Here is a 26853-nt window from a genome sequence, read left to right on the forward strand (position 1 = left end):
TGCATCAACATCAAATAATTTGGAATTCAAACACCAGATCCGTCTTGGATTCAAACTTGTCTCTCTAAAGTGGAGACACACTCTTTAGCATTGCCACTTCGGGCAGCCATTCAACAGATTAAAATAAAAGTTACTATTAGCAATGATCCAAAGATATAAGTGCTAGGACCTTGAAAGTTTCATTAAAACAGCACGCCATAATTTAAAAATACACTGTAACTGCAGTTCTGATTGCCAGATCCCTCCTACAGCTCATCCACTTCATCCTGGATCATAATGTCTTCACCTTCGATAACCGGTTCTTTACCCAAACACACGGAACAGCCATGGGGACCAAATTCGCACCCCAATACGCCAACATTTTCATGCACAAGTTTGAGCACGACTTCTTCGCTGCGCAGGACCTCCGGCCAGCGCTGTACACCGGATGCATCGACGACATTTTCTTCCTATGGACCCATGGTGAAGAATCACTGAAGAGACTACAGGATAACATCAACAAGTTCCATCCCACCATCAAGCTCACCATGGACTACTCCTCAGAATCGGTTTCTTTCTTGGACACACGAATCTCCATCAAAGTCGGGCACCTCAGCACCTCACTCTACCGCAAGCCCACGGACAACCTCACGATGCTCCACTTTTCCAGCTTCCACCCTAAACACGTCAAAGGGGCCATCCCCTATGGACAGGCCCTGCGAATACACAGGATCTGCTCAGACGAGGAGGAACGTGATGGACACCTACAGACGCTGAAGGACGCCCTCGTGGGAGCGGGATATGACCCTCGACTCGTCGATCGACAGTTCCAACGGGCCACAGCGAAGAATCGCATAGGCCTCCTCAGGGGACAGGCGCGGGGCGCAGCCGGCAGAGTGCCCTTCGTTGTCCGGTGCTTCCCCGGAGCGGAGAAACTAAGCCATGTTCTCCGCAGCCTTCGACATGTCATCAGTGACGACGAACACCTCGCCAAGGCCATCCCCATGCCTCCACTACTCGCCTTCAAACAGCCACCCAACCTCAAACAGACCATTGTTCGCAGCAAATTACCCCAGCTTTCGGGGGGGGGGGGGGGGGGGGGGGGGCAGCGTCCACGACACCGCGCGGCCCTGCCGCGGCAACCTCTGCCAGACATGCCAGATCATCGACACAGATAACACCATCACACGAGAGGACACCACCCACCAGGAACATGGTTCATACTCCTGTGACTCGGCCAACGTTGTCTACCTCATACGTTGCAGGAAAGGATGCCCCGGAGCATGGTACATTGGCAAGACCATGCAGACACTGCGACAACAGGTGAACGGACACCGCGCAACAATCGCCAGACAGGAGGGTTCCCTCCTAGTCGGGGAGCACTTCAGCAGTCAAGGACATTCAGCCACCGATCTTCGGGTAGGCGTTCCCCAGGGCGGCCTTCGCGACACACGACAACGCAGGGTCGTCGGACAGAAATTGATAGCCAAGTTCTGCACCCATGAGGACGGCCTCAACCGGGATCTTGGGTTCATGTCACGCTACACGTAACCCCACCAGCAGGAAAAAGGAAGTTATCTGTTTTTAATACAACTGGACATTCTCTCTCTCTCTCTCTCTCTCTGTGTCTTTCGGGTCTCTTTCTCTCTCTGCCTGTGTAATCTGACCCATTGTGTATTCAGTATACTGGGATGTAATGTTTTCCGTGGCTAACCTGTCTGAACACCAACGACACCTTTGATTGCTGTGATTGTCTCCCAGCCTAATATATGCTATGCGATTTTAAAACCCTTCACTCACTCACCTGACGAAGGCGGTAAGCTCCGAAAGCTTGTGATTTTCAAATAAAACTGTTGGACTATAACCTGGTGTTGTAAGATTCCTTACATTTGTCCACCCCAGTCCATCACCGGCATCTCCACATCAGAAATATTAACTAATTCAATTAAATAAAACATCACACTAAATACAATCTAACCCTTCCTGATATTTTGACACTGATAACGAACTGTAAGAATATAAGAAATAGCAGCAGGAGTAGGCCATACGGCCCCTTGAGCCTGTTCCACCATTCGATAAGATCACGGCTGATCTTCGACCTCAACTCCACTTTCCGGTCTGATCCAGATATCCCTTGATTCCCCTAGAGTCCAAAAATCTTTCTACCTCAGCCTTCATTATACTTAACGACTCAGCATCCACAGCCCTCTGAGGTAGAGAATTCCAAACAGTCACAACCCCGTGTAAAGAAATTCCTCCTTATCACAGGCTTAAATGGCCAACCTCTTATCCCGAGACTATGCCCCCTAGTTCTAGACTCTCCTGCCAGAGGAAACAACCTCTCAGCATCTACCCTGTCAAGCCCCCTTAGAACCTTATATGTTCCAATGAGATCACCTCTCAATCTACTAAACTCCAGTGAGCAGAAGCCCATTCTACTCAATCTCTCCTCATAAGACAACCCTCTCATCCCAGGAACCAATCTAGTGAACCTTTGTTGCATTGCCTTCAAAGCAAGTATATCCTTCCTTACCTAAGGAGACCAAAACTGTACACAGTACCTAGGTGTGGTCTCACCAAAGCCCTGCACAATTGTAGCAAGACTTCCTCACTCTTGTACTCCAATCCCCTTGCAATAAAGTCCAACATACCATTTGCCTTCCTAATTGCTTGATGTACCTGCGTGCTAACTTCCTGTGTTTCTTGTATGAGGACATCCAAATCTCACTGAACACCAACATTTAATAGTTGCACATCATTTTAAAAATATTGTTTTTCTATTCTTCCTACCAAAGTGAGTAACCTCACATTTCCCTACATTATACTCCATCTGCCACTTTCTTGCCCACTCATTTAACCTGTGTATATCCCTTTGCAGACTCTGTGTCCTCCTCACAGCTTACTTTCCCACCTAGCCTTGTATCATCAGTAAACTTGGATACATCACACTCAGTCCCTTCATCAAAGTCATTAATATAGATTGTAAATAGCTGAGGTCCAAGATCCAATTCTTGCGGCACCCCACTAGTTACAGCCTGCCAAACTGAAAATGACCTGTTTATCCCTACTCTCTGTTTCTATCTGTTAACCAATCCTCTATCAATGCTATTATATTACCCCCATCCCCATGAGCCCTTATCTTAAGTAACCACCTTTTATGTGGCACCTTATCGAATACCTTTTGAAAATCCAAATATACTACATCCACTGGTTCCCCTTTATCAACCCTGCTAGTTACATCCTCAAAAAACTCCAGCAGATGTGTCAAACATGATTTCGCTTTCATAAAACCATGTTGACTCTGCCTGATCATATTATGGTTTTCTAAGTGCCCGGTTACCACTTCCTTAATAATGGATTCCAGCATTTGCCCGACGACTGATGTCAGACTAACTGGCCTGTAGCTCCCTGTTTACTCTCTCCCTTCTTTCTTGAATAGGGAGAAGCTACCCTCTACCCAACCTTTCATGGATCCCAAGCTGCTGTTGGTGGCAGTAATGCAGGCCTCCGTCCTATTGATGCTTTAAGAAGGCATAGGTATTGACAGCACACAGTCAAGGAACAATGGTAAGTCCAGATCTCACAGGTAGTCTAAGTGGCATTTTCCCATCGTCCCACTGTTAACAATATAGCGCCTTCCTTAAATTTGCCAGAACTGGGTATCAGGACTTCATACAGCACATGTACAACATAGTCTCTAAAAAAGTGGTTTAAAAATGTTAGAAAATAGTGAGGATAAACATTTTTGCATGGTCTCAGCAAAATCCTTTAAGATTTTATTACAAGGTTTACTTTAGCAATATCTACAGGATTAGAACTATAGTTATAGGATTCTTCGATAGTTTTGATCTCATAAGTATTTCACTAGCAACTATATTGATTCTGCTACTGTTCGTTTCACTAGAGCAAAATTTTAGTTTATCTCCAACGGGACTGTAAAGATGACAAATACTTCTGTTAATTCATTGAACGCAACATTTACAAAACTGCTTATAAAAAGCTGTCATGTTCAGGGAAAATCCAGGCTCCTTGTGCAGGCTTACACATTGCAACATTGATACAAACTATTGTTAGTCTTAAAACTAATTAAATGTGAGGAAGAGCTTTGAGCCACTAGCCTCTAGTAAGCTGAAATCCAGCTCCTAATTCTAACCTTCAATGTGATTTTCTGTTTTGAAATCCAGGAGGCCTCAGCAATTAACATCTCCGACTTCTTGCTAATCTCCTCTCCATTAATCAGAAGAATTATATGGGTTTGGTAGCGTAGTGGTTATGTTGCTGAGCTAGTAATCCAGAGGTCTGTACCAATAATCCAGAGAACGCGAGTTCAAATCCCACCATGGCAGCGTGCGAATTTGAATTCCGTAAAAAAGAAATCTGGACAAAGTGACCAGGAAGCTATTGGGTTGTCATAAAAACCCATCTGGTTCACTTTAGGGAAGGAAATTTGCCATCTTTACCTGGTCTGTATATGTATGACTCCAGTCCCACATCAATGTGGTTGCTTCTTAAACTGCCCTCTGAAGTTTCCTAGCAAGCCACTCATTTGTATCAACTGCCTAGGGGAACTAGGGATTGTCAATAAATGCTGGCCTTGCCAGTGACACTCACAACCCGAGAATAATTTTTTAAAAAACCATGAGCTATTTATAAATCCATTCCCAGGGTTCTGCAATTAGAATCTGAACTTCTAAATAATTGAATTCAGTTTAACTTACTTAAAACTTTGAACTTAAATGGTCAAAGTTTCTTCTCTCCCTTTTTTGGTATGGAACTGTGATGCTTTCTTTGTTCATTCTGGAATATAATCCCATTTGTTCCAGCTAACCATGTGACCAATATCACTTAGCCAGCAGACACCCACCAGAAAGCAATCAGGGCCACCTACGTTTGTACAGATGCAAAGCTAAACAACTTAGATGGATTTCACTATAAATGTACTGCAATGACCCAATCAAGTAATATTTACAAATAAGGCCTCCATCTTACAATAAAGATTAGCCAAGACATAACAGTAACACTAAAGCATTACAATTTTAGAATCATTTCATACTTCTGTTTTGAATAAATAACATTTGCACTTACTTGATGGACACAGATATTACACCTATCACAGAAGACCATCTCATTGCCCTCTTCACTATCAGGGGAGCGGCATACATCACAGATAACATCTTCATCATACTCAATTCCCAGCCCTTCCTCAGTCTCTATGGCATGGTTCATGTTTTCATAGCACTGACGTTCCAGCGCTTCTACAGTTCTCTCCATAGTGCATTCATCAATCAAACCGCACCCTGAATCAAAACAATTTTTAGAAGAAAAAAATTGCCATTCACATTGTTATTCAGTTTAACCAAATGCAATTTATCCTCAAGATATGCCAATCAAGCAACGATAAACCACTTAAGAGAAATTGCACCTCTTAGGAGTTTAATACTCTCGAAAGTCATGTGATCTCCCTCCAATTCCATATCGCATATGTAGACAAGACAAACACTTCCATATTTCAAAAAGTGGTTGTTCACCTGATGCTCCATTATATGATGCCCCACGCCAGTGACAAAAATCTTTCTGCACAAGCAGTTGAACTAAATGACACTAGCCCCAACTCCTTGTTAGTTCCCTGACCCAAGTTAAACATCACAACTTATGCAGGGAAAAACACTGATCTTTTCTTTAAATTTTATAACGTTTCTGAGTAATGTTGTGATCTAATTTTCCTGTTGTATTTAGGAAAACTTAGCCCGAATCCGTAAAAAAAAATGTTGCATTGTATGTGGAGGATTAACAAAAAAAAATTGAAGAGTACCAACCAATTATTTATTTATTTCTCCAGCGTGTGTGAATTTATGTCCTCCATTACCATGGACAGTAGATTCTATTGTGGTTTCACATGATAGGATGACACTGAATAAAAACTTAGCATTTACACTCTAATATAGAAAATTAGATACAAGATAATTTCTCTCTGTTCTAGATGTTACAATTGGTCATATCTTACTCTTTCGCAGTCGCTGGGTTGCAAGTCATTTGAATTTTCAGTTTTGTTTGGACTTGCCAGGAAATATTCAAGTGAAATTCCAGATTAACAGAGTTAACTAAAAAATTACTGCATCCAATGTGGTGGTGAAATTACAATATAATATAAAAGAACTCATACTTACCCATCTCCCTCAGTTCTTCATTTGCTGCCTGTAACCAGTAAATGTCTACCTCATCCAAGTCATAGCGGCACATAGTGTCTGCAAGTTCCAGGATGTTAACATATCCGGGGTCTGAGGGTTCGGTGGTGGAGCAGCGGATATACCTCCGTGGTTTAGTAAACAAAGTCTCCTTCACCTTTTCTACAATAATCCTAAAATAGCCGAACGTAAAAATCAAAATCAGGAATGGAATCAATTCAATGCAAGTATTCCCACACAAGCTTCAACTTTACAGCAAAATATTTTAATGGACAAGTATGTAAGTCATTTTGAATTCTTTGATTTTAAATTCTTCACGGAAAATGTTTACAGCATTTAATTTCACTCAGTAGAAAACTACTATACCAATGTATGAAGTTTCACAGATAAAAACTAGCACAAATAGATGGATATGAATTAACCACATATATGTTTGGCTACTTTCTAAATATTGCTTTCATCACGAAAATGGAATCTACGCTTTTGAATCAGTGCAAGTTAAGAAAGGGTTCATTATTCATGGCTACAAAGGAAGGTCAGTCAGAAGCAGAACTATGGAATTTTTGTATGGGTGGGGAAGGAAGGAGAGGGTCACATTGCAAATATTAATTTTCAATTTGGGAACAGTAATTTCCCTCTCCAGACAGCACATTACATAGATCAGTTCTGTGAAAAGTTTTAAAATCTGTTCAAACCTTCAGCTGTCAGAACGCTCTCTTGGTCACTTATTTAACAAAATAATTACAGATGAGACAAGCCATTTGGCCCATTTTAGCTCACCCAATCCTCCCATTGCAGCATCCAAATAGTTCTTAAATGATTCCAGGGTTTTAGTCTCCACTACCATACCTAGGATTCCATTCCCTATACTAATAATTTATTGTATGATGAAAAACCCCTTGATATCAGTCCTAAATTTGCCTTTTGCTAGCTTGCCCTACTCTTGCAGTTTAATTTAAAGCAACTTTCTGGATTTAGCTTTTCCATACGATTTACAATCTTGTATACCTCTACAGAAATCACCAGTTGGACTTCTCCTTTCAAGGATGAAAGAGCCCAAGTTTTTCCAGTCTTTGCTCATCACTCAGACCTAAAAGACTAGGGATAAACCCTGTGGCTCTTCATTGCACTGCCCCTGGGGCTTGTATGTCTCTCTTAGGTCTTGGTGACCAGAAATAGACACAGTAATCAAGGTGTGGTCTATCCAGAGCACTATGCACTTTCATCATGATTTTCTCTGATGTGTATCCTACTGACTAGCTTACATTGTTCAGTATTCTGTCTGACCCATCCCATTCACTTTCCCCCAGCGCTGACCCTGTGGACTCTGCTAACGGATCAGCAAATTATCGGCCCTCTCCGCATCTCCCTCCAGAATGTCCGTTCACTTGTGAACAAGGCCCTTGCCATCCATGAGCTTATTGTAGACTATTGCATCCACATCATGGCCTTGACGGAAACCTAGCTGACGGGTGATGACACCTTCCCCCTTAATGAAGCCTCCCTGCCTGGCTATACCTTCCACCACTTGCCCCACCCAGACTGCCACGGTGTGGCCCTCATCACCAAATCACACTTTGGTCTGTCTCCCTACTCCTCTGGCACCTTCTCCTCCTTTGAGCATCTCACCTGGTTCCAACCCTCTCACCTCTCCTTTAAAATCCTCATTCTGTACCACCCACTCAAGTACCGTGCCAAATTTCTCACCAAGATATCTTCACTGCTTTCCTCCCTCAGCATTTGTACCAAGCAACTTCTCATCCGCGGTGATTTCAACTTCTCTTCTCATCAATTTCCATCATGCTCTCTCTCCTCTGAGTTCACCGCCCTCCTATCCTCCCTTAATCTCTCCCTTCATATTAACTCCCCTACCCATATTCACGGCCATCCCCTCGACCTTGCCATCTCACGTGGCCTCTCTACTCCCATCGTGCCAATCACGGATAAGGCCATCTCTGATCACTTCCTTGAATTCCTCTTCATCCACATCCTGGGGGAATTCCCTTCCCCCTCCCAATCCCACTTCCTTCTATGTTCGTCCCTGGAAAAAACTCTCCCAAGTCACTTATAATGGCACTTTCAAATTCCCAACTGTCTAACCTTTAGCCCTTCATTCACCATGACATTTTTGCTCAATCAAACCCTCCACCTTTGGTGCCTTGTCCCCAATAAAACCATTACTCTCTCACCCTGATCGTTCCTCCAGTACAGCCCTCATCTCTGCTCCCTTAAGTCCAAGGGATGCAAACGTGAACGTTTATGGCGGACAACTGTTTTAGCCATTTGTCGCCAGATCTGGCTGGACCACAAAGAACTATCGGGTCCTGCTCTCCTCTGCCAAAACTGCTCACTATTCCAGGATCATCCTGGAATGCAAAGATAACCCCTGGCTTCTCCTCACTACAAACTGTCTTCTTAAAACCATCTCCCATGCATCCTCAACCCTTACCTCTAATAAGTGCGAGGAGTTCATGGACTACTATGTCACTAAGATTAAGACCATCCGTTAAGCTGCCTCTGCCACTTCCCTCTCTTCCCCAGCCCACCAAGCCAAACTTGCCTACGGATCCTCCCTGCCCAAGCCTTGAACTTGCATCCTTCTCTTTTCTCTCCAATCTCCACATATGCCCTCACCGAGCTCATCTAGACGATGAGACCCACCTCATGCTCTCTCGACCCTATTCCCAAACTGCTGACCATCCAACTTCATTTCATGGCCCCCATGTTAGCTGATATTGTTAACAGTTCCCTCTCCTCAAGTACTGTTCCCCTCCCATTTAAATCTGCCGTCATCACCCCCTCCTAAAAAAAATCCACTCTTGCCCCCTCTGTCCTTGCAAACTACCATCCCATCTTCAACCTCCCTTTCCTCTCCAAAGTCATTGAACGTGTTGTCACCTCCCAAATCCGTGCCCATCTTTCCCGCAACTCCATGTATGAATCCCTTCAATCAGGTTTCCATCTCTGCCACAGCACTGAAACGGCCCTTATCAAAGTCACAAATGATATCCTATGTGACTGTGACCATGGTAAACTATCCCTCCTCATCCTTCTCAACCTGTCCGCAGCTTTTGACACGGTTGACCACACCATCCCCCTCCAACGTCCAGCTGGGTGGGACTGCGCTGAAAGAATCATAGAATGGTTGCAGCACAGAAGGAGGCCACTTGGCCAGTCGAGCTCGTGCCGGCTCTCTGCAAGAGCAATCCAGCTAGTCCGACTTCCCCGCCCTTTCCCCGTAGCCCTGCAAATTTTTTCCCTTCAATTCCCTTTTGAAAGCCACAATTGAGGCTGCCTCCACCACCCCCTCAAGCAGTGCATTCCAGATCATAACCATTCTCTGTATAAAAAAAAGTTTTTTCTCATGTCGCCTTTGGTTCTTTTGCCAATCACCTTAAATCTGTGTCCTCTGGTTCTTGACCTTTCCGCCAATGGGAATAGTTTCTCTCTATCTACTCTGTCTAGACCATTCATCATTTTGAATACCTCTACCAAATCTCCTCTCAACCTTCTCTGCTCCAGTCTATCCACCTAACTGAAGTCCCTCATTCCTGGAACCATTCTATTAAATCTTTTCTGCACCCTCTCTAAGGCCTTCACATTCTTCCTAAAGTGCGGTGCCCAGAATTGGACACAATACTCCAGTTGTGACCGAAACAGTATTTTATAAAAGTTCATCACAACTTCCTTGCTCCTCTATTTATAAAGCCTGGGATCCCGTATGCCTTTTTAACCGCTTTCTCAATCTGCCCTACCATCTTCAAAGATTTGTGCACATATACCCCGGGGTCTCTCTGTTCCTGCACCCCCTTTAGTTCATAATTCCTCTCCTCATTCTTCCGACGAAAATGTATCGCTTTGCACTTCTTTGCATTAAATTTCATTTTGCCACGTGTCCACCCATTCCACCAGCCTGTCTATGTCCTCTTGAAGTCCATCATTATCCTCCTCACTGTTCACTACACTTCCAAGTTTTGTGTCATCTGCAAATTTTGAAAACATGCCCTCTACACCCAAGTCCAAGTCACATATATAAAAAGCAATGGTCCTACTACCGACCCCTGGGGAACACCACTGCGTACCTTCCTCCAGTCCGAAAAACAACCATTCACCACTACTTTCTGTTTCTTGTCACTTAGCCAATTTTGTATCCATGCTGCCACTGTCCATGGGCTTCAACTTTGATGACAAGCCTATTATACAACACTTTATCAAACGCCTTTTGGAAGTCCATATACACCATATCAACCGCATTGCCCTCATCGACCCTCTCTATTACCTCCTCAAAAAACTCAATCAAGTTGGTTAAATACAATTTGCCTTTAACAAATCCGTGCTGGCTTTCCTTAATTTATCCATATTTGTCCAGCTCGCCTGGTTCCATTCTTATCTATCCAGTTGTAGCCAGAGAATCACCTGCAATGGCTTCTCTTCCCACTTCGTTACCTGAGTCCTCCAAGTATCTATCCTTAGCCCTCTCCTATTTCTCATCTACATGCTGCACCTCGGCAGTATCATCTGAAAACAGTCAAGTTCCAAATGTACGTTGACGACACCCATCTCTACCTCACCACCACCTCCCTTGATCCCTCCACTGTCTCTCATTTGTCACACTGCTTGTCCGGATGAGCAAAAATTTCTTCCAACCAAATATTAGGAAGATAGAAGCCATTGTATTCAGTCCCCGCCACAAACTCTGTTCCCTAGCCACCAACTCGATCCCTCTCCCTGGCACTGTCTGAGGCTGAACCAGACCGTTCGCAACCTTGGAGTCCTATTTGACCGAAATGAGCTTCCGACCACATATCCACTTCATCACCACCTCCATAACATTGCGCGTCTCTGCCCCTGCCTCAGCTCATCTGCTGCTGAAACCCTCATCCATGCCTTTGTTACCTCTAGACTCGATTATTCCAATACTCTCCTGGCCGGCCTCCCATCTTCCACCCTCCATAAACTTAAGCTCATCCAAAACTCTGCTGCCCACATCCTAGCGCATACCAAGTCCCGTTCAGCCATCACCCCTGTGCTCACTGACCTACATTGGCTCCCGGTCCGGCAATGCCACGATTTTAAAATTCTCATCCTTGTTTTCAAATCTCTCCATGGCCTCGCCCCTCCCTATCGCTGTAACCTCCGCCTGCCCTACAACCCTCCTAGATCACTGCGCATCTCCGATTCTTACCTCTTGCGCATCCCCAATTTTAATCGCTCCACCATTGCCTTCAGCTACCTCTTTGACCAAACTTTTGGTCACCTGTCCTACTATCTCCTTATGTGCCTCGGTGTCAGATTTTGTTTGATAACGCTCCTTTGAAGTACCTTGGGACGTTTTACTATGTTAAAAGGCGCTATGTAAATGCAAGTAGTTGTTGTTGTATTCTACTGGATTTTTTGAATGCTCCTGTGCAATAGTTGGACATAGTGTGTCAAGTCCATTAAGACCCCTAGGTATTTTGCCAAGTTCATCCGTAGCTATTTCAACACCAGAGTATTTGTGTTGCCCATTTTGCCTTCTTATGTACAGTACATTTGTTTGTATTTATTTAATTTGCCATTGTTCTGCTCACTTGCATTTTTTAATCCAGATCATTCTGTAATTTCTGAGCTGCTTCCTCCGATTCCACTGTTCATACTAGTCTGGCATCAGCTGCTAATATATCAATTTGCATTGGGCTCCTGATTTAAAGTCACTGATGCAAGTTAGAAATAACTGGGCCAATACCAATCTCTGGGGAACCCCACTCAGTATTTCCTCCCACCCCAATGTAACTCCTCTAACAAGTACCCATTACTGTAATAGCCCTAGACTTCAGAACGTCAGGGTTAAAGTTTATAAGGCATATCTTATTTTTTTGCTCTTCTCCTCAGACCTTCCTGTGCCACATACCTTGTCCTAGCCAAGCAGGTGATCTGCTAGCTTTCTGCTCTGCTCTTGCCTTGCTATGAGCAAAACAATTTCTGGATGAATGGAATTAACATTATCAAGAGGCTAATAGGAAGACACCAATATGCAATGTCCACTAAACTTTTGGCACAAAAATGGTCTTATATCAGGAGATTCACCATAAGTAAATACAACTTCAAATTTGCTGAATATGCCTATTATTGATTGTGCCAACATCAGACAACAGTATACTTAACTAAAAGGAGTTTTGAGTTTAGCAGAGGACTTGAACAGCTGTGCTACAATGTATGACATAAATGAAACGTTCCAAGATTATTGTTTTTTTTAAAAACGCAGTTGGACTTTTCACTTAATAGTTGTCAGACACCTGTAACATTCAAATGGGAAGAAGAGAAATATTATTTTTGAAAAACAGCTGTTACCTGACAGATGGATCTGGAATTGTTTCTGGACTGGCCGGAACCTGAACTCCTTTTTCCCACTCCTGCTTCCATTGATCAGCCAAGAGATAGTATTCATCCTGGTTCACATGGTGGGAGTCTGGAATCTTCATGGCACTGATGAGATCCTTCCTGAAAACCTACAAAACCAAACCTAAATATTTAAACGACCATTAAGAAGAGGTTGCCACAATGTGTTCGGGTGGTAACGCACTGTGTTACGCCTTGGTAAGAATCTGGTTCACATCCACAGTCCCTCACACAGCTAGTCAACAAGAGAGCATTGCTCAAGGTAGTTTTTGTGCTCTGTCTAGTGGTTAAATACAGAGCAGGATAAGCAGAGGCATTGGAGTAGATCACATCACAGTCAGGGAGAACATAGAGTGGAAGGCGAGAAATGTGCTCGTGCATAATCTGCACCTTTTTCTAAAAAAAACACTGGAATAAACTGAAACCCTTTGCCAATATATTTAAATGTTTGATGACGTTAAGTTTTCAGAATATGTCTAACGCTGACTATTGCCAACACCAGATTCAGATTAAGAAACCTGACAGGTAATTTCATTCACTAATCTTAGTTTGTCTTGACTTTTAATTCTCTAGTGAGAATAACACGTGATAAAGGCACTCTGACAAAGGTTAGATTATGGCCAATCTGCACCTCAACTCTATTTTCCTGCCTTTGCTTCGTATCCCTGGATACCCTCAGCTAACAAAAATATATCTATCTCAATCCTGAAAGCTCCAATTGTCCTAGCATCACAGCACTTTTTTTGTGGGGGGGGGGGGGGGGGGGGCGGAAAGAGGAGGAGGGAGGAAGAGTTCCAAATTTCTGCTACCCTTTGTATGAAAAAGTGCTTCCTGATTTCATTCCTGAATGGCTTGGCTCTAATTTTAAGATTATGCCCCCTTGTTCATGATTCCCCCACCAGAGGAAATAGTTTCTCCATATCTACCTTGTCAAATCCTTTTAACATTTTAAATACCTCGATCAGAACACCCCTCAATCTACTACACTCAAGGGAATACAAGCCAAGTTTATACAACCTGTCCTCATAATTTAACCCTCTAAACCATGGTATCACTCTGGTGATTCTGCACTGCACCCCCAGTTCAAATAGGACTCACTGGAAATAGCTGTTTATACATCAGTTTAACTCGGAGATTTCAACCTGATTTTAAATTTTCTTTTACAGGGGAAACTATGGTCACCTTTAGCTCTCAGGCTTTTGGCGTCTTGTGGTTATGAAACAAAAAGTGCAGCGAGCTGTAGAAGCCTTCGGTGAAAGCATCATTTTTATTATAAGGTTACTGGACCTTGCGTGTGAAAAGCTCACCTCCCAGGGATACAGGGAGAGCTTGTACTTTTCCTGCAAATTTTTCCACATGAGGAAGGGATCTCCTGGGCTCAAAGTTTAGGCTTGCGTGCATGTAGGTAGAATAAAAAAAGCTCAGGGTTTACTCTCCAAGTAGTGAAAATCCAGTATTTTTTGATCTTTACAATTGAGAGTACACAAGTCTTTTCACTTATGAAGTACTAACCTCAGCAGGTTTCTTCTTCCAACTTGCTGGGACATGCTGGTCGCTCCTGTACTTGGAATGGGAGGACCACGATGTTGAAGGGCCTATGCAGGAAGTTAAAATAAGCCACAATGAAAACGTAACAAGAGAAAGCTGAGATTAAGGCACAAGTCAACTAGATACTTCACAATCCAAGGCTCCAACTGAAATATGTTACAAAAGCAATATTACGACAGTGTGACGACGCAACTAAATCTCTACGAGACCAAAAATTGCCAGTTATTTTATACGCTAATAGAAGTGGACAATATTACTCTCCATGCATTCAGAGCTTTCTATGAGGTTTAAATCACATGATAAAGACTTGTGTTGAAAATATTGTATCAAAAAGGGCATTACAACACACACACCCTTATTACACAACGTACACCCTTATTACACCTACACTAAAATCCGCCAGTATAAAACTTGAGTATACAGTAATCTAACATGCTCAACACAGGAGTAACACTAACAGGGAAGTTCGGTAAACTTTATCAAATTTAAATTAGGAGAATCAGTTCCTCATTTACCATATTTCTATCACTAATTTTCTTCAGTGAAAGAAACCTGCAATCTCTATCTGGTCTGGGCTAAATGTGACTTCAGTCCAAAACATGTGACTGACTTAATTCGTTCAGAGCAACTAGAGATGGGCAATAAATCCCGTCATGTCAGTGTTACCCCCATCTCAAGAATAAATGGGAAAATAACTCCTGACCAGAGGGATCACTTGTTAATCCCAAGTTTGACTGGCATTCATACATGCGGCTAACATAAAAGGGAATCCAAAAGTCTTCTACAGGCATGTAAACAGTATACGGGTAGTAAGAGGAAGGGTGGGACCGATTGGGGGCCAAAAAGGAGGTCTTACGCATGGAGGCAGAGAGCATGGCTGAGGTGCTAAATGAGTACTTTGCATCTGTCTTTACCAAGGAAGAAGGTGCTGCCAAAGTCACAGTAAATGAAGAGGTAGTTGAGATACTGGATAGGCTAAAAATTGATAAAGAGGAGGTACTGGTCCGGATGGGATGCATCTTAGGTTACTGAGGGAGGTAAGGATGGAAATTGTAGAGGTACTGGCCATAATCTTCCAATCATCCTTAGATACGGGGGTGATGCTAGAGAACTGGAGAATTGCAAATGTTATGCCCTTGTTCAAAAAAGGGTGTAAGGATAAACCCAACAACTACAGGCCAGTCAGTTTGACCTTAGTAGTGGGGAAATTTTTAGAAACGATAATCCGGGACAAAATTAACAGTCACTTGGACAAGTGTGGATTAATTAAGGAAAGCCAGTATGGATTTGTTAAAGGTAAATCGTGCTTAACCAACCTGATTGAGCTTTTTGAGGAGGTAACAGAGAGGGTCAATGAAGGCAACGCGGTTGATGTGGTGTTTATGGACTTCCAAAAAGCGTTTGATAAAGTGCCGCGCAATAGGCTTGTCATCAAAGTTGAAACCCATGGAATAAAAGGGGCAGTGGCAGCATGGATACGAAATTGGGTAAGTAACAGGAAACAGAGTAGTGGTGAACTGTTGTTTTTTGGACGGGAGGAAGGTATACATGGTATTCCCCAGGGGTTGGTACTAGGACCATTACTTTTTTTGATTTATAGTAATGACTTGGAGCACAATTTCAAAATTTGCAGATGACACAAAACTTGGAAGGGTAGTGAACAATGAGGAGGATAGTAATAGACTTCAAGAGGACATAGACAGGCTGGTGGAATGGGCGGACACGTGGCAGATGAGATTTAATGTAGAAAAGTGTGAAGTGATACATTTCAGTAGGAAGAGCGAGGAGAGGCAATATAAACTAAAGGGTACAATTCTAAAAGGGGTGCAGGAAGAGAAAGATCTGGGGGTGCTCAAACCGTTGAAGGTGGCAGGGCAGGTTGAGAAAGCAGTTAAGAAAGCACACGGGATCCTGGGCTTTATAAATAGGAGGCATAGAGTACAAAAGCAAGGAAGTCATTATGAACCTTTATAAAACACTGGTTCGCCACAACTGGAGTATTTTGTCTGGTTCTGGGCACCACACTTTAGGAAGGACGTGAAGGCCTTAGAGAGGGTGCAGAAGAGATTTACTAGAATGATTCCAGGCATGAGGGACTGCAGTTAAATGGATAGGCAGGAGAAGCTGGGGTTGTTCTCCTTAGAGCAGAGGAGGCCGAGAGGAGATTTGATAGAGGTATTCAAAATCATGAAGAGTCTAGACAGGATAGATAGAGAGAAATTGTTCCCACTGGCGGAACAGTCAAGAACTAGAGGACATAGATTTACGGTGATTGGCAAAAGAACCAAAGATGACATGAGAAAAAACGTTTTTACACAGCGAGCAGTTATGATCTGGAATGCACTGCCTGTGGGAGTGGTGGAGGCAGATTCAATCGTGGCTTTCAAAAGGGAATTAGGTAAGTACTTGAAGGGAAAAATTTGCAGGGCTATGGGGATAGGGCGGGGAAGTGGGACTAGCTGGATTGCTCTTGCAGAAAGCCAGCACAGACTCAATGGGCCGAATGGCCTTCCGTGCTGTAACCATTCTATGATTCTACGTTTCAGAGTCTGCATTTCAATCATCTGGGATAGATCATCTGCAGGAGACAGGGGATAGTCGTGGAAGGGATGGTGCTGCTTCTCAAATGTTTCCTGGCAGATCATCCATGGAGATGCCCATAGGCCAGGCATCTCAATTACCAGATTCTTAGTTTGGAAGACTGCAGTGATCTGCTAGTTCAATATGTTAAAATTTTCTTGTTTTGATTATTTTTCTCCCCCAGAACATTTTGATCAATTCAGGGACTTTCTGGAACACTCTATATTGTCACAGCAATTTCAGAAAAGCAGCATCACCCAATGTAACATTTCTAATTAGGCACAACTATCTATCCTGCTTCTCTCACTTGCCATTTAATGCCTAATTTGAAGACTGATTTTGAAATGGGGATTAACTTCCAAGGTGAATCAAAATGAATATCCCAACTCATATTATGCAGTTCTCTAGCATGATAAATATAGATTTAACATCTAGAAGTGTTAAGCAGATGAAAAACAGATTACCACAGCATTATATGGATACACATGGATAGGATAGGTAAAATGACACTGTCATCTTACTTACTCTCATTGTCAGAACTGTCACTGCTGCTCAAATGTCTGTTGCGTTTCATCCTGACATGTCCTTTAAGGAAAGGAAGAGGTTCAATTTTCCAATTCTGTGTATCAAATGCAATCTTTATTTAATCCCGGGGAATCAGCGGATCGTCAAATATATAAATTCAATTTACCGTAAATTCTAAGTATATGCACATACTAATTCAATATTGTAGAGCAAGTGCTGAGTCCATCATCCACATAAATTAGATCTGCAAGGAGAAAAAAAAATTCCATAAATCTAACGGTTATAAAATTCAGTAAACATTTTATATCCCAGAAGTTTCACGATTTACACATGTACTTCAAAGACTGTTGTGACTCAGCCAACATTGGTGCCATAGTATTTTGCTTTAGCTGCCCAATACTGAAACAATGTTATAACTCATTTGATAGCTTAATGGGGAAATCAACTGTATTAACCAGAACGTCTCAGGTTCAATATTCAATTCCATACTTGCTCAGCTCTCAGCTACAGCAACAGTTGGGGTGTAAAAGTTGATTTCAAAACCTCTGGCTGGGAAAGGTAAAAAAAAAAGCGGGCGACCAGGGCTCCTATTCTTAATCATTATCTGGTCAGCTCTACTAGAAAATTCACATCTGGGGACCTAGCCATGAAGCAACTTTAAAGCAAAGACAGTTCAGAAAAAATATTTAGACCCATGTTTACAAACCAGGAATCTTCGTATACTACTGAACACGATGGGGCTTACACAGTTACAACTCATCTTACATAAGTTTACCAAAAGCCTAATTAACCTAATACCTGCCTCCCGAGGGGACAAATTTCTCTCAGCGAATTCTGTCAATCCTCAAGACGTTTATAAATTGCATCAAAGCAGTACCGGGGGAAATTATCCCACTGTATCCAACACAAAGCTGCAAATAATAAACCCTTGGATTTCCACAGTTTAACTTACCAACAATGAGATCTGATCATGTTATGTCAATGTGCTGCAACTGATTAAATCACTTCTCATAACGATGATAGAAATTAGATACGTATATACTACAGTAAATAGCGTTATTTCTATCCATGAATTATCTGGTTAGACCTATGATCAACACTATGATTTGATGCATATATTGTAAACAGAACATTTTCAGTAACTTTTTTTTAAAAAAATTCTCGATGTAGAAAATGCTGGTAACGCCACACATATTGCCCATCCGTAGTTGCCCTAGAAAGTGTGGGGCCTTCTCCTTGAACTGGTGTAGTTCTTGTGTTGATGCTGTTCAGCAAGGAATTCAAGGATTTCACTCAGTGACAATGAAGGAACAATGATAACTTTCCAAATCAGGATGGTGCGAGACTTGGAAATGATGGTGTTCCCTTGATCCTGCTGCTCTTGGCTTTCTCAGTGGTAGAGGTCAAAGTAAGCTTGGCGAGTTGCTGCAGCCACAGTGAGTCAGTAGTGGAGGGGGTGGATATTGAGTTCAGTGGCAGGATTACTGATCAAGCAGGGACAGCTTTGTTCTGGATGGTGCTGAGCTTCTTGAATATTATGGTTGTACACTTTCAGCAGGGGATCACTGAATAGTAGAGGAATGGGAACCTTGACTGCTGCTCCCCTCTATAGAGGCACCAAAGCCATTTGCAGCACCCTACAACTCACACACCCCAAATCAGCTAGCCCACCAGAGACCAGAGAAGAAACCTAGGGCCTTCCTCACTTACACAGTTCAGCTACTCATTAGTTAAAGTTGCTGAACCATGTCCACCTTGGTAGAAGTTTGATAATGACACCTGCTTACGCAAATTATTCAAAGTATGGTCAGGATTGATAAGAAATATACTCAAAAGGTAGAGAATCTAATGGTGTGGGGGGGGGGGGGGGTGGAGGGCTCCAGTAAGGGTAAATTTATACTTCTAAAGAACAAAGTCAAGGCTGTAGAGCAGGGTAGTGATCTGGGTAAAAACAAGCAGAGTGTGTCAGGAAAGAACAGAGAGTTTAACAAAGGTAATAAGGCATTAGTGACTAAGGTCACATCAGGGGAAAAAAAAGTTAAAATTAAGGCGCTGTATCTGAATGCACAAAGCATTCATAACGAGATAGATGAATTAATGGCACAAAGAGAGGTAAATGGGTTTGATCTAGTAGCCATTACTGAAATGTGGTTGCAGGGTGACCAAGGTTGGGAATTAAATATTCCAGGGTACTTGACTTTTAGAAAAGATAGGCAAAATGGAAAAGGAGGGGTCGGGGGAGTGTAGCCCTGATAGTAAAGGATGAGATAAAGACAGTAGTGAGTGAGAAAGGATCTTGGCTCAGAAAATCAGGATGTAGAATCAGTATGGGTGGAACCAAGAAATAACAAGGGGCAGAAAACACTGGTGGGAATAGTTTATAGGCCCCCTACCAGTAGTTACAGTGTTGGACAGAGTATAAATCAGGAAATGGGCAAAAGTAGTTTTTTTTTTAATTCGTTCATGGGATGTGGACATCGCTGGCAAGGCCAACATTTATTGCCCATGAGAAGATGGTGGTGAGCCACCTTCTTGAACCGCTGCAGTCCGTCTGGTGAAGGTTCTCCCACAGGGTAGGGAGTTCCAGGATTTTGACCCAGCGATGATGAAGGAACGGCGATATATTTCCTAAGTTGGGATGGTGTGTGACTTGGAGGGGAACGTGCAGGTGGTGTTGTTCCCATGTGCCTGCTGCCCTTGTCCTTCTAGGTGGTAGGGGTCGCGGGTTTGGGAGGTGCTGTCGAAGAAGCCTTGGCGAGTTGCTGCAGTACATCCTATAGATGGAGGATAAGTTCATGGAATGCATTCAAAAAAGTTTTCTAGAACAATATGTCGAGGAACCAACTAGGGAACAGGCTATTTAGTATTGTGTAATGAGACAGGGTTAATTAGCAATCTTATAGTTAAGGATCCTCTGGGGGCGGAGGGGTGATCATAACATGATAGAATTTCATACTGAGTTTGAGTGATGTAGTTAAGTCCGAAACTAGGGTCTTAAATTTAAACAAAGCCAATTATGTAGATATGAGGGGCAGGTTGGGTAAGGTAGATTAGGAAATTAGATTAAAGATATGATGGTATATAAGCAATGGTGAACATGGAAAAAAATTCATAATTCTCAACGAAAATACAGCCCCTTGAGAAACAAAACCTCCACAGGAAAAGTGATCCAACCGTGCCATAAGGAGGGATGCTATATTAGCAGGTTCCTCTAATGAGGCCATATGGGTGGAGCTTAAAAACAAAAAGGGGGCAAGCACTTTGATGGGAGTGTACTATAGGCCCCCAAACAGTCAGGGGGAGATCGAGGAACAGATATGTAGGCAAATCTCAGAAAATTGTGCAAATAATAGGGTAATAATCGTGGGGGATTTCAACTTCCCCAATATTAACTGGGATACTCAGAGTGTAAAAGGCTTAGAGGGTACAAAATTCTTAACGTGCATCCAGGAGAGCTTTTTGAGCCAGCATGTAGAAAGTCCTACAAGAGAGGGGGCGGTACTGGACCTAATTCTAGGGAATGTGGCCGGCCAAGTGGAAGAAGTGCTAGTAGGTGAGCACTTTGGTGACAGTGACCATAATTTGGTGAGATTTAAGGTGGTCATGGAAAAGGACAGGGAGGGGCCGGAAATAAAGGTTCTAAATTGGGGGAAGGCCGATTTTAATAGGATAAGGCAGGATCTGGCCAAAATGGACTGGGATCAGCTGCTTGTAGGAAAATCCGCATCGGAGCAATGGGAGTCTTTCAGAAGGGAGATTGAGACCATACAATGGCAACATGTTCCCGTAAAGGTCAAGGGTGGTTCCAAGAACTCCAGGGAACCTTGGATGTCAGGGGATATACGAGAATGGATTAGGAAAAAAAGGAGGGCTTTTGGCAGATACAAAAGGCTAAAGACGGAGGAAGCCCTAGAGGAGTACAAAAAGTGCAGGGGGATACTTAAAAAAGAAATTAGGAGATCAAGGAGGGGCCATGAAATAACACTGGCGAGCAAAATAAAGGAAAATCCTAAGATGTTTTATAAGTATATTAAGGGTAAGAGGATGACTAGGGAAAAAATAGGGCCCATTAGGGACAAAAATGGCAATGTGTGTGTGGAGCCGGCAGATGTAGGAGGGGTTCTAAATGAATTTTTTGCATCTGTTTTCACTATGGAGAAGGACGATGTAGACATAGAAATACGGCAGGGGGACTGTGATATACTCGAACATATTAACATCGAGCGGGAGGAGGTATTGGCGGTTTTAGCAGGCCTAAAAATGGATAAATCCCCAGGCCTGGACGAAATGTATCCCAGGCTACTGTGTGAGGCAAAGGAGGAGATTGCGGGGGCTCTGACACATATATTCAGAACCTCTCTGGCCACAGGGGATGTGCCAGAGGACTGGAGAACCGCTAATGTAATACCATTATTCAAGAAGGGGAGTAGGGAAAAACCGGGGAACTACAGGCCAGTGAGCCTAACATCAGTGGTGGGAAAATTATTGGAAAAAATTCTGAAGGACAAAATTAGTCTCCACTTGGAGAAGCAAGGATTAATCAGGGATAGTCAACATGGCTTTGTCAAGGGAAGATCATGTCTGACTAATTTGATTGAATTTTTTGAGGGGGTGACTAGGCGTGTGGATGAGGGTAACGCAGTGGATGTGGTATACATGGATTTCAGTAAGGCCTTCGATAAAGTCCCGCACAGGAGACTGGTCAAGAAGGTACGAGCCCATGGAATCCAGGGTGCCTTGGCACTTTGGATACAAAACTGGCTTAGTGGCAGAAGGCAGAGGGTGATGGTCGAAGGTTGTTTTTGTGACTGGAAGCCTGTGGCCAGTGGGGTACCACAGGGATCGGTGCTGGGTCCCTTGCTGTTTGTGGTCTACATTAATGACTTGGATATGAATGTAAAAGGTATGATCAGTAAGTTCGCTGATGATACAAAAATTGGTAGGGTGGTAAATAGCGAGGAGGATAGCCTCAGTCTGCAGGACGATATAGATGGGTTGGTCAGATGGGCGGAACAGTGGCAAATGGAATTTAACCCGGAAAAGTGCGAGGTGATGCACTTTGGAGGGACTAACAAGGCAAGGGAATACACAATGAATGGGAGGACCCTAGGCAAGACAGAGGGTCAGAGGGATCTTGGTGTGCAAGTTCACAGATCCCTGAAGGCGGCGGAACAGGTAGATAAGGTGGTAAAGAAGGCATATGGGATACTTGCCTTTATTAGCCGAGGCATAGAATATAAGAGCAAGGAGGTTATGATGGAGCTGTATAAAACACTGGTTAGGCCACAGCTGGAGTACTGTGTGCAGTTCTGGTCGCCACACTACAGGAAGGATGTGATCGCTTTGGAGAGGGTGCAGAGGAGATTCACCAGGATGTTACCAGGGCTGGAGCGCTTCAGCTATGAAGAGAGACTGGGAAGATTGGGTTTGTTTTCCTTGGAGCAGAGGAGGCTGAGGGGGGACATGGGCCAAGTGCAGGCAATTGGGACTAGCTTAGTGGTATAAACTGGGCGACATGGACATGTTGGGCCGAAGGGCCTGTTTCCATGTTGTAACTTCTATGATTCTATGATAAATAGTGTTTGGGAAATCTATTAGAATTTTTTATGGGTGTAACTAGCAGGGTAGATGGGGGGGGGGGGAACCCCCAGTGGATGTAGTATATTTCGATTTTCAAAAGGTATTCGATGAGTTGCCACACAAGAGGCTGTTACACAAGATTAGGGCTCATGGGATTGGGGGTAATTTATTACCATAGATTGAGGATTGGTTAATGGACAGAAAACAGGTTGGCAGGTTGTAACTAGTGGGGTGCTGCAAGGATCAGTGCTTGGGCCTCAGCTGTTTACAATATACATCAATGACTTAGATGAGTGTAATTTATCCAAGTCTGCAGATGATACAAAGCTAGGTGGGAAAATAAGCTGTGAGGAGGATGCAGAGAGGTTAAATGAGTGGGCGAGAAGGTGGCAGATGGAGTATAATGTGGGGAAATGTGAAATTATCCACTTTGGTAGGAAAAATAGTAAAGCAGAATATTTTTTAAACAGGTAAGAGACTAAGAAATGTTGGTAGTCAAAGGGATTTGTGTGTCCTTGTACACGAATCACAAAGTTAATATGCAGCTACTGCTAGCAATTAGGAAGGCAAATGATATGTTAGCCTTTATTGCAAGGGAGCTGGAGTATAAGAGTAAGGAGGTCTTACTGCAATTATATAGGGTTCTGGTGAGGCCACACCTGGAGTACTGTGTACAGTTTTGGTCTCCTTACCTGAGGCCTTAGAGAGGGTACAAGGAAGGTTCACTAGATTGATTCCTGGGCTGAGAGGGTTGTCCTACAAGAAGAGATGTGAGTAGAAGGGGCCTATACCCTCTGGAGTATCGAAGAATGAGAGGTGATCTCATTGAAACATATAACATTCTTAGAGGGCTTGACATGGTAGATGCTGAGAGGCTGTTTCCCGATGCTGGAGATTCTAGAACTAGGGGTCATAGTCTCAAGATAAGGAGTTGGCCATTTAGGACAGAGGTGAGGAAAAATTTCTTCACTCAGAGGGTTGTGAATCTTTGGAATTCTCTACCCCAGGGGGCTGTGGATTCTCAGTCATTGAGTATATTCAAGATTGTGATGAACAGATTTTTGGACACTAATGGAATCAAGGGATATGGGGATAGGGCAGGAAAGTGGGAGTGGAGGTGGATGATCAGCCATGATCCTATTAAACGGCGGAGCAGGCTCAAGAGGCCATACGGCCTACTCCTATTTCTTATGTTCTTAGAATCTGTTCTATGTCTCCCATTTGTTAAAATAGGACTTTCTTTCCACCAATTCAGTTACAGGGATTTCACAAAAGTGCACCAGAAAGGATTAGGACCATCTGAAATCTATGCCGGTGTTTGTGCTCCACATGAGCCTCCCCCCATCCTACTTCATCTAACTATCAGCATATCCTTCTAGTCCTTTCTCCCTCATCTACGTACCTAGTTGCCCCTCAAATGCATTTATGCTATTCGCCTCAACTACTCCTTGTGGTATTAAGTTCCACATTCTAACCACTCTCTGGGTAAAGAAATTTCTCTTGAATTCCTTACTGGATTTATTGGTGACTATCTTAGATTTGGACTCCTTCACAAGAATTTAAAGACCTTGATGCGGTCACTCCTCAGCCCTCTCTAAAAATAGAATGTGTCAAAGACAAGGTTTCTTAAATAGTACAAGACAACCCTTCAGAATTTGAAACCTAAAACAATCATTGCAAAATGACATTTCAGCAACAGCTTTTGGGATAAGAACTGGAATTCAGACTTAACCTAAAATTAAAAAACATGATATTCAAGTACATACACAAACCATTTACAACCTGGAAACATAGGGGGGAAAAATTGGATAAGGGCCATTTTTGGGTATGGGTAGTGTGATGCGCTATTACCTCGCGCCCAATGATCCTTGCGCAGGCAGGACGCAAGTTTCGGCCGGCCCGAGAACACACCCGCAATCAGCATTCCATTCCGGGCCTTGCATGTGGAATCAATGCAATTTGCACTTTCCACCATCAGGGGGAGCTCAACCTCTTAAAGGGAGGATGTTTCTTAGAAATCTCTTAAAAGGGAGCTGGTACCTGTTATTTGCTGAAAATAACAGTCTACTGTCTGCACAGAGTCTGAGCGGAGATCAAACATCGCACACGTAAAACACAGATGCAGGTCCCACCCCTTTGTTTACACACTGATGAGTTATGTTAAAACATTGAATAAAGGTTGCCCACTACTAAATCCCACATCCACCATTCTGTCGATCCGAGTTGGTACCAGGCCTGCGAGAGTGCGTGCACCAAGGTTCTCTGCTGATGCACTAGAGACCTTGGTGCAAGAGGTAGACAGAAGAAGGGACATCCTATATCCACGGTGGGCGGGGGGAACAAGAGGCTCTCCAGACACATATCCAAAAGGCAGTGGGAGGCAGCAGGGGACGAAGTCAATACCAGGCACACAACATCATGAACATGGATGCAGTGCAGGAAGAAGTTCAATGCTTAGACATGAGTGGTCAAGGTGAGGTCAACTGTCAAGTGGCATCTCCTACCAACTGCACCATGCACTACATCCCCCCCATACCAACAAACTCACTCTTTCCAACAAATGCTTCCTCTCACCCTTACATATTACCACTGTTGCAAGCTGCCCACCCACAACTCTCAGGCCACACACAGACAGCTATTCAACCATGAAAGGCACATCACCCAGACACATAGCCCTCTTTCTTGCTGGAGGTGACGCATATCAGGAGGCAGCAAGTGGCAATGGCATTTAGCCCCTCAAGCCTGTTCCAACATTCAATGAGATCATGGTGGACCTGTAACCTAACTCCATATACCCGCTTTAGCCCCATATCCCTTAATACCCTTGGTTCACAGAAATCTATCAATCTCAGATTTAACATTCACAAGTGAGCTGGCATCAACTGCCGTCTCAGAAGACCGTTCCAAACGTCTCCCACCCTTTGCGTGTAGAAGCATTTCCTAACTCTAAATGTTAGGCTATGTCCCCGCATCCTAGTATTCAAGTCTAGGAAACCTCCAAAAACCGTTACAAATGTCTCATGTCTCGGCAGCCAGAAACCTGTAAATCCTGCATGGTCCCTTTAAATAGCACTGGTGGGGGATCCTCCAGGCACTCTAAGACACGTTCAGATGGTCGGGGTTAAGACTGTGCGATGAGTTGAGCGTTAAGTCCCAAAATGGTGTTTATCACTTTAAAATCAGTACTGCATACCGATTGAAGCCATTTTCTCCCTACTTTACATGATTCCAGCGTTCGTTATCTGCGCCTGCACTAATTCCTATACCAATATGGCGTCCGGCGTACATCACGCTGGAAACGTACGTGCGCATCAAAGACGCCATCTCGGATGTCAGAGACTTTAGCGTCCATAGTTTTGGGCCAGAGTCTGAGAATTGTTGCTGACAATGTTAGGATCTCAAATTATAGAAAACCAAACATACATTGAAAGCATCAAATGAATTTAAGAATTCCTTTTAGAATACATTTTATATTCTGCAAACTTCACATAATATAGCCATTTACAAACTCATCAAGATGTTGCTTTTCAAAGCAGGGAATGAGGGGAGGGGGTGAGAAAAGAAGAAACGAGAAAAAAAACCATCCCCCATAAGATTTTACAGATTCACATAGTTTGACATTATTGGAGCACACAATCTAGTATGGCAGCATCTACCAATATGTGAGAAGCTTTGGTAGCCTTTCCCCAATTATCTTTAGCCTGGCCAACTTTTAGAAAGATCACCCCACGCCCCCCCCGCCCACCTCAATTGCTTCCCCCCTTAAAAAGATGGGCTACGACTCCATGGGCTGAAGTCACGCTCTACTACTTAACCATTATTATGTGCTAGCCTTGACAGTAATAACATGATATATCTGGCTGGGGAAAACATCACAGCCTATCCTTATACAAGGACTCCATTAGAAATCATGGGGAACTGTATCGCAATTAGGAATCTTGGCCAATTTCACCTTCCCCAACCAAGGGTTGCTGAGATTTACTGTGGCAATCCTCCTACAGTAATCACAAGATATTTACCACAGAAATCGTGGGATACTTGCAGGTAAAATTGAGAATATATTGCTAAATGTGAGACT

At 43.3% G+C, this 26853-nt stretch overlaps 1 protein-coding gene across 1 annotated transcript in view; it reads right to left on the bottom strand.

The window, feature by feature from the left end:
* The window catches only part of jade3 (jade family PHD finger 3), a 68002-nt gene that overhangs the window by 14368 nt on the left and 26781 nt on the right, over window positions 1-26853 (bottom strand). Inside the window, exons 2-7 of the mRNA XM_067985761.1 lie at window positions 17362-17439; window positions 17196-17255; window positions 14055-14137; window positions 12495-12652; window positions 6147-6337; window positions 5065-5276 (exon numbers count right to left, since the gene is read on the bottom strand). Of these exons, the coding sequence (XP_067841862.1) occupies window positions 5065-5276; window positions 6147-6337; window positions 12495-12652; window positions 14055-14137; window positions 17196-17244 (693 nt within the window). The 5' untranslated portion in view covers window positions 17245-17255; window positions 17362-17439. The remainder of the gene's footprint in view (window positions 1-5064; window positions 5277-6146; window positions 6338-12494; window positions 12653-14054; window positions 14138-17195; window positions 17256-17361; window positions 17440-26853) is intronic.

The sequence above is a fragment of the Heptranchias perlo genome, chromosome 6 (assembly GCF_035084215.1).
Source record: "Heptranchias perlo isolate sHepPer1 chromosome 6, sHepPer1.hap1, whole genome shotgun sequence".
Classification (NCBI taxonomy): Eukaryota; Metazoa; Chordata; class Chondrichthyes; order Hexanchiformes; family Hexanchidae; genus Heptranchias; species Heptranchias perlo.